At 41.8% G+C, this 8441-nt stretch overlaps 1 protein-coding gene across 1 annotated transcript; it reads left to right on the top strand.

Moving 5' to 3' along the window:
• Nucleotides 1-5372: 5372 nt before the first annotated feature.
• xbp1 (X-box binding protein 1) lies at nucleotides 5373-8149 on the top strand. Its single transcript, XM_026342781.1, is given in 6 exon segments — nucleotides 5373-5739; nucleotides 6241-6337; nucleotides 6597-6713; nucleotides 6830-6910; nucleotides 6913-6996; nucleotides 7119-8149. Coding segments are annotated over 6 exon segments (1194 nt in total). The 5' UTR covers nucleotides 5373-5503; the 3' UTR covers nucleotides 7698-8149.
• Nucleotides 8150-8441: the final 292 nt, after the last annotated feature.

Here is an 8441-nt window from a genome sequence, read left to right as displayed (position 1 = left end):
TGAATGAATGAATTGCTGCAGCATCATGTTTTAGTGTCAAGCAGAAATCAACATGTTAGTGAACAGTGATGTTTTGCAAGGCTGCAGAGGCTTTCGCGCCTGCTCAGTACAGAGATGTGCTAAGTAGAAGTGATAAGGTACAAATGACCAATTGACATGGAAAATTATGAACAAAAAGAAAAGATTGTTAAAAGAAAAGTGAGCAGAAGATGAGATGGAGGGTGTGGGAAGGCTCCAGTCCAAGCAAACACCCCAGTGGATTATGGGAGGGGAGTGAGATGTGTGGAGGAGGAGGGGAGGAGGTATAGGCAAACACATCGACCCACCGCCCCCTGCAGCTGGCTGCTATCCCAGGGTGTGACCCTCCTCACCCCTATTGTTCAGATTGGCTTTCCACTATTACACTGCCGTTTACATCGGTGCCCGCCCCTGTAAGCACATACGGGCGTTACTGTCCCTCCTGCATGCCATCAATTCACTGTAGAAACCCTTTTTTTCCGAGAAAACAAAAGATGGTAGGTTGAAGGCAGCCTTTAATTAAACATGCACTGGCATTTTCCTCTTAATTAAATCACGACTGCTGGAGCTGAGACATGCTGCAACCTAATAATATTGTTTTTATCCAAGGTTATAATTAGGAGAAAATGCTATGGAGGGCAGTGTAGAATACAACTGATGCTACTCAGCCCAAGATTTTATATCTTTAATATAACTGTTTTCAAGATAAGAATTTGAATTATGACATTAGATTCCAAAGTGATAAAGAGAAAATCCAGTATTTAATATAATTGCATGATTTTACAGGCTGTTTTTAACTTGTGTCACAGAAATGTGGGGACTGTTTTTTATGACATTCAGCCCTGTTGTAAGGGGTAAAAACTATATTTAATGTCATTACTAGCAGCCTGTTTGGACAGGTGAACTTCAAACGCACGGTAAGGTTTTCAATAAGCTTTTATCAAGCTTGGCACCTTTTGCTTAAATTCAAATGTATTATTACAGCGAGTGCACTGCTCCTGTCTTAAAGACAAAAAAGTTAACCAACATGAAAATTATCAAATAAATATGCACGCCTGAAGCAAATATGGCTGGCCTACCTTGAGGCTCAAGTGCATTTATGAAGTAATATTAATCTAAACCTTTGAATTGCTGTTGCAATGGAGACTTGGCCAAGAAAAGAGAAGCATAAAAAGACAAACGAGCATACCACAATGAATAAGTACACTCTCTTTCAGTGCAGCAGTTTAAATTCCACAGCATGCAATCTTTATCTGAAAGGCTTAGTTATATCTTACATCACAACTTCATGTATGTCCCCATCTGGAAGACATAAGTGCAATTTACACGCCCAGAGAAGCTTTTTTTATGCTTTGGGGATTGGTCTATTTTCAATTGTGGCTTTGAGAATCCACCCACCTTAATCACAGGCTCCAACTCTGAGATCTAGGGAGGATCCCCACTTGTGCATTTGTGAGTGTATCTGTATTTGCACGTGCGCGTGTCTAAGTACTGGCTGAGCCAAGTCTAGCAGCCAGGACAGACAATCGTTGCAAACAATACACCTCAGAGCCTGCAAAGAAGATTAACCGAAGCCAGGATGTGTAACCACTGATTTAAGGCTGACACTGCAAATATACAAATTAGTCAGTGTCATGTTCACATAAAGTCTCTTCTAAACTCTTTATCAGTTCATCAGAGAAATGCAGAAAGAAAGGGCAGATATCTCACATAAATACACGCACACACACTTGACCTTACAATAACCTATCTGGACTTAACTGGAAGATGGGTCTTGGCAACTAGACTTCCTTCATGTTAGGGTGAAACATCTCACTACTCATCTAAGTAGCTTTTTCAGTCTGAGGATAGTTAGTTGGAGATCACATTTGTTTTTTTAATTCTGTTTCTTAACAATGTACCATTTTCATTTAGTTTTTCACAAGAAGTCCAAAAAAAATCACATGGCTGGAAGTTGTTGAATCAATCCCAGACTAATCAAGCCTAGAATAATTCAACCCTTCCCTCTACATTCCCTATATTCAAATATGTCTTTGCTTCTAGGTGAAAAACTCAATCTGGCTGCTCATACAGCTCCTCTCTAGAGGACATCCTCGGAAAACTTAAACTGAAAAATTACATTGCGGGGGAGTTTTTCAGCAAGTAGCAGAGAGATATTTCATCATATTTCTACCTATTGGTGGAGAATTTAATTCATTCATGTGAGTCATTCACATTGGTTAGTTAAATATGAAGATGCAGTCAGCAGCTGGATAGTTTAACTTAGCATGAAGACTGTAAACAAGGTGCAACACAAGGCTTGGCTCTGTTGTTTCAGCTGAAAAATAATGAAATACAACAAGAACAATTAACCATTGTGTGGGGAGTTATGTATGTTAGAGCAAGACTCAAGTTAAGATAGACAAATTTCTATTGTTCTTATGTGTGTGTAGCCATTTGTTGAAGCCATTTCTGATTTGGAACAGTTGTTTTGAATGAATAAGGAATTTCAAGAAACCCCATAGCCATCCTCCGGGCAAAACCTTTTCACCGAACAAAAGGCCTGGAAAGTTTAAGAGCGTCTTGAATCTCATTGTCTTCACACATGACGTGCTTACGTGGGTGGAAGCATATCATGTGTTAAGAGGATTTTGACTAAGTACGTACAGAGTATTTGTATTATTTTGTGGTTGAATACAGTGGACATTTAACTGTGAAATGCCGGGAAACATGATGTCCTTAACACATTATTTGCATTTTAAATGTGCATAATTTGCATCATAATCACGTATCACTTATGTACACTAGAAAAAGGCCTAGAAAAAGTAGTACAACTTCATTATGACACACAAAAGGAAAAATCCCTCTGTTTGGGTTGAAATAGACAGAGAAAGTTTTGAATTATTGTTCTTGTTTAGCTTTCAACTCTTTCGAGTTTCACATAACTTGAGAGGTCACTTCACTGATGCCAAATGCGACACTTGTCTCACCCATGATGGGAGATCCCCAGGCTGACTTTCCAAGTCAAAAATAACTAGCGGTGTTTCATCTTATGGTCAGAGGGTAGTGTATTATATTAACTATGTTTGGCTTGTTTGCGCGCTTGAAGTACATAAAGAAACTTGAAAACAGGAAATGTTTAAAAGGAAGCTCCAACACGAAACCTAATTCTGTATTTCCTTTAATGCTTGTAGCTGGTTCGCAGTAAAATTCAGTCATGTGGCCAAATAGTATTTGCTATATACTCACTGGCCACTTTATTATGCTGCTCTATTGCATTAGATTGTACAGGTGTTCCTAATAAAGTGGTCAGTCACTGTAAAGCTGGAAATGAAGCACATCCTGTATTCAAATCCTGTTTCCGTTCTTCAGAACTAGACTAACTCTAACACTCACACACACACACACCATCATAAACCCCATGTTCTCACTTACTCAGATGTTGATTCTGTAACACTGGTAAAGCTCCACAAACAGGCCAGTGTTTGCACTAGCTGCTGTAGTTACCACTCCTGAGGTGACAGACTAAAGCGGGGTTGAGGGCCACAAGATGCAAACGACAACTGCAGCCAGATACTGCAAAAATGGGAATTCCTGTTTGAGGACAAATAGAGGTTTCAGAATAAGAGCTTACTTGTGAACTTGCTTGATGTTTTCTCTGGGGTCACACCTACCTGGGTTTCATTCATGACAATTGCTGCTGCTGTTTTTTTGTACACAGCCTTACTGTGAAGGTTGTAAACTATGCTCATGATATATTTTATATCATTCACAAGACTCTGCCGTTAATAGATGTGGTAAACTGAACAAAGGTTCAAAGTTCAGACATTCAACTTTTTCGGTCACCACATCCTGTTGTTGTGAATGAACTATGTTTATTTTGTGTTATATTTCCCTTATTACAATGTTCAATGTCATGAAATGCCATTGTTACCTTTTTGTGTCAAAGTGCTTTAACTAATTGTAGGGATCACAATATGGTACGTGATCACAACGTGATGAATGAAAAAGCTTTTTTAATCATATGTGCATAAATGACTTGCCCACTGGGAAAAAGTCTAATGCATCAATATTAGAAAACACTGAACTGATCTGTATGATGCAATAACGGGATTCATGTGGTAATAGCATAATAATAATAATAATAAATGCTGACATTATTTTTTAAAAGGCATGAGAACTACCTTGAGGGGACGAAGTATCTACTCAATCAACAGCCCTTTGCAGGAAACAGGAAATCACTGAATCATTTCAGGGAAAGGCATCAGAGTGGTAAAGCTTGTTTTTGTTGTTGTGATTAGACTCCGACAAAGACATGAACGAGGAAATATACCTTTAGCTGTAAGACAGAGCAGAGTGCTCAGAGGTCAGGTCATGTGGTGAACAGGGAAACTTCTCATTTATCCTTAAATGATAGGTCTTAAAACAATATTTAAGACTGAAATAGGCTTTTATTTTAGTTATTGTTCCTCGTGTTCATTGTAGCCATGAAACTATCCCTTACAATGCATTTTTCATTGATAGTGACTCACAGTCGTTGTTTTATGTAAATTATTCTCCAAAGTTTATCTCAAGGTAAGAAAAGCTTCAGCAGTGGGAGTTAGTCAAATTAGGTAGATATAGTTAGATTCCTTCAGTATATTTAAATCATCCAACTGTATCAAAACAGAGAAAGAGAAAAAGATTGTGTCCTAAAATAATGTTTTTTTCTAAAAGCAGGAAATAATTTGGTCTTCCATCACTTAATATACTAACGGTCAAAATCATTACTGCAAACAAAGATGATCATATGAGCCCCTGACTACTGTTTCATGACAAACATGACAACAACCAGACTCTCAATGTGACAGTTTGACCTAAAAACAACATGAAGTGCTTGGTGTTTGTCTTCCATACAAGACAGAGCGCTTGCAAATGCAGATGACATAGGAAATGGTGCCGAATGCACAAAACTCCACATCAGCATGTGGAAGTTCTGCAAACGTGTAGTTGCTGATATGAACCGTGGGCTGAGCAGGTTGGTAGGGGTACAATGTGATGCAACTTTTAGAAATAGGGATGAAAGTGGTGCAGCCTACCCTGAGAGCCCTATTTGCCCCTAAGATCAACATGTAACAAGAAGCTTAAAGGCCCCTGATTATATCACAGAAAAAGAGCCCAAACCAAACTGAACAGAAGTTTAAAATTGCCAATTGCTAGTTGACGTGAAGGACGCACCGACACCAGGTGTTGACTGAGGAGCGCACGGTGCTTTTTACTCAGGGGGCAGTGAAGTTGCATCAGCGCGTCGACCAATCGCAAGGCGCAATCCGACTGCGTCATTGGCAGTGCGAGCCAATCAGAGGCCACCACGACGGTAGAAAAGCTCGCCGACGCAGCTCGACGTCTTCAACAGTTGAGAACAACCAGGGATCGGCCGACCGGGGCAACCTCCAGGTTTCCGCTCACTTTAACAAGGATACCCGCATATTTCTGATTTCACACGCCGCCGCTAGGATATTTCAACATGGTGGTGGTAGCAGCAGGGACCGGGGGAGCCCACAAAGTGCTCCTGATATCCGGGAAACACGCCGGCTCCTCCAGCGGCTCCCCGACAGGCTTCAGCCGGCCCATATCTGTCGTTTTACCGTCCGCGTCCAACCAGGCGTCGTCGGACTCCGACTCCAACACCTCTGCTGGGCCGCCGGTACGAAAAAGACAGAGGCTCACACACTTGAGTCCGGAAGAGAAAGCCCTTCGCAGGTTAGTTGAAGATGAAATATGCCACATTTACAATGATAAGTGGGTGGAACGAGTGTTTTCTTAAAGCGTCAACCCGGCTTTTGTTCCAGGATTTAGACGGAGACACGCCCAGAGACGAATCGATCTGTCTGTTTTTAAATCAAAGCATAGACGCAACCATCTAATATTATCAGTAAGGGTATTCGAGCGGGCTAAAATTGGCCCAGGACACCGCTAAACGTGGTTAAAGTGTCACCTCTGGACTTTGAACCAGCTTGTTAAAGTGCAATCTAAGAGGTGTGTGTGTGTGTGTGTGTGTGTGTGTGTGGATCCGCCCGGCTCCGCTGTCACAGAGCAGGATATCGATATCCTGCTCTGTGCATGCGTGGCAGGAACATGGCCGGTGATTGCGCAGTACTGTGAACCTAAGTTATGTCAGGGCCTTACTCATGGAAAAAAAATGTGCTACGTTCCTGTTTTTTTTTTCTAATTTCCCTTCGCTATTTTTTTTTTCCCCCCCAGGAAACTCAAGAACAGAGTCGCAGCTCAGACTGCCAGAGACAGGAAAAAGGCCAAAATGGGGGAGCTGGAACAGCAAGTCCTGGAGTTGGAACTTAAGGTAAATTGTCACCTCCAGACAAGGATGTAACTAAGAATGCAGGAGCTATATTAACCCTGTCCCCACGTCACACAGCTGGTTCATGTTAATGCTTGACCCTCTATAATCTGCTCCACTGTCCTATTCGACACATGCAAATCTACAAGTTTTTAATCCCATCTGGTGTCATTTTCGTTTCTACATTTGGTCTGTTTCACTCCAGCCACCTCATGACAAACAGGTTTCAACACAAACATCTGTTTCCTTTCCCCTCCTGCAGAATCAGAAACTTCACATCGAAAACAGACTGCTTCGGGAAAAGACAAACGGCCTTCTCACAGAAAATGAGGAACTGAGACAGAGACTTGGGTTGGACACCCTTGACTCAAAAGACAAAGTAAGAATGTGATGCAGACAGTAGAGGCGAAGTAGGGGGTGGATTGGTTTGTAGTGATTGATCAACTTTAAATGTACTCATCTTAATTTGTCCCCTTTCTGCTGTTTTTGCATCAGGTTCAGGTTGTGTTGTCCACTGGGAACGATGCAGGTTTGGGGATCGGGTCTTCTGAGTCCGCAGCACTCAGGCTACGTGTGCCTCCGCAGCAGGTGCAGGCCCAGCAGTCTCTAAATCTGAAGACTTCTCAATGGATACAGATAGTCCTGACACTACAGACAATGAGGTGAGCATCTGAGAAAGAGTTGTGCATTCATTCTTTTCCCATTAAAGCTCTATAATAACTTCATCAGCTCGTGGGCTATTAGGCTAATCTCCTGTTTCTTATATTCGCCCCCTTCTCTCTAGTCTGATCTGCTCCTGGGCATTTTGGACATCCTTGACCCAGAGCTGTTCCTCAAGTCTTGTGAACAGGAGTGCCAAGAGCCGCAGGTGCTGCTGGTCGGAGGGGGGGACCCAGTACCTGCCACCACACCTGCGTCTCTGGGGGCCACATCAGTTAAGCTGGAGGCCCTTAATGAACTGATCCACTTTGACCACATTTACACCAAGCCCGTGGAGGAGGTGAGCGACGGGCAGTGCAGCGACTTGGAGAGCAGTGACGATGAGAAGATCGACGACGAGGTTGCCTTCCCCATTACAGAGGTGGTGGTCGAGGAGGAGACAGTCTGCATCAAAGACGAGCCAGAGGAAGTGGTCATCCCCAGCTGTAACAGTCACAGCCAGGTGGATGACTTTCTCTCCACAGCCTCCTCCCCAGCCCTCAGTGGCCTGGATAAGGAAGCCTCCCTAGCGGACACCTACAGCGACTCCGGATACGAAGGGTCCCCTTCCCCGTTCAGTGATATGTCCTCTCCCTTGTGCTCTGAGAGCTCCTGGGATGACATGTTTGCTAATGAACTCTTCCCCCAGCTTATTAGTGTCTAAATCCAGCCAAATAAGTTATATACACATGTAAGAACTAATGTGTAGTGTTCATTCACTACAGATAACCATAATTTTTCATAACAGAACGCCACTTATCTATAAACTAAAGTTAAGCATATAATCTCCTTTTATTACAGCAGGTCTGTACCACTGGCAATGCTACGCTCACTCGTGGGAAGTAGTGTTCATGATGGCTCACTTATGCTTTACTTTGATTACTGCAGAGATTGATTACAAATCTTTCGCTCGCGAAATGTGGGTGGAAGCCAGTATTTCTGTAAATTTACTAGGGGGATGGGGACCGATCATTTAAATGACTTTTTATTTATTTGTGTAGTCTGCTTTGGAGTCGTTGTATGTTCGCATGTAAAAAAAAAAAAATGCTTTCTTCTAATTTGTACACCGCTCTCCTTGTAGTCTAATTACTGCATTAAAAAATTTTTTGCATTGCATCTGGTCTCCTTTGAGTCATTAAGTGACGCTTATAGCTGGAGAAATACACTTGAATACTTTGGAATGCTTGTCGCATACAATCCCCTTCTCTGAATATACACATAAAGCAGCATAAGGTATAATTAAATCGGATTAGAGCATTTACGGTTTAAAGAAAATGTAAAACAGCCTGTGGATTTGCTGTTTTTCCATTTTCTTTATTGTGGTAAATTTAATATATCTGACTTGCTGATTTAATGTAACCTTATCCTCTTGACCTGAGATTAGAAATTTCTAATTTTTTTGTTTGAA

The sequence above is a fragment of the Anabas testudineus genome, chromosome 9 (genome assembly GCF_900324465.2).
Source record: "Anabas testudineus chromosome 9, fAnaTes1.2, whole genome shotgun sequence".
Lineage (NCBI taxonomy): Eukaryota > Metazoa > Chordata > Actinopteri > Anabantiformes > Anabantidae > Anabas > Anabas testudineus.
Note: the sequence above shows the minus strand (reverse complement) of the source record. Positions and strands in the feature narration are given on the sequence as shown.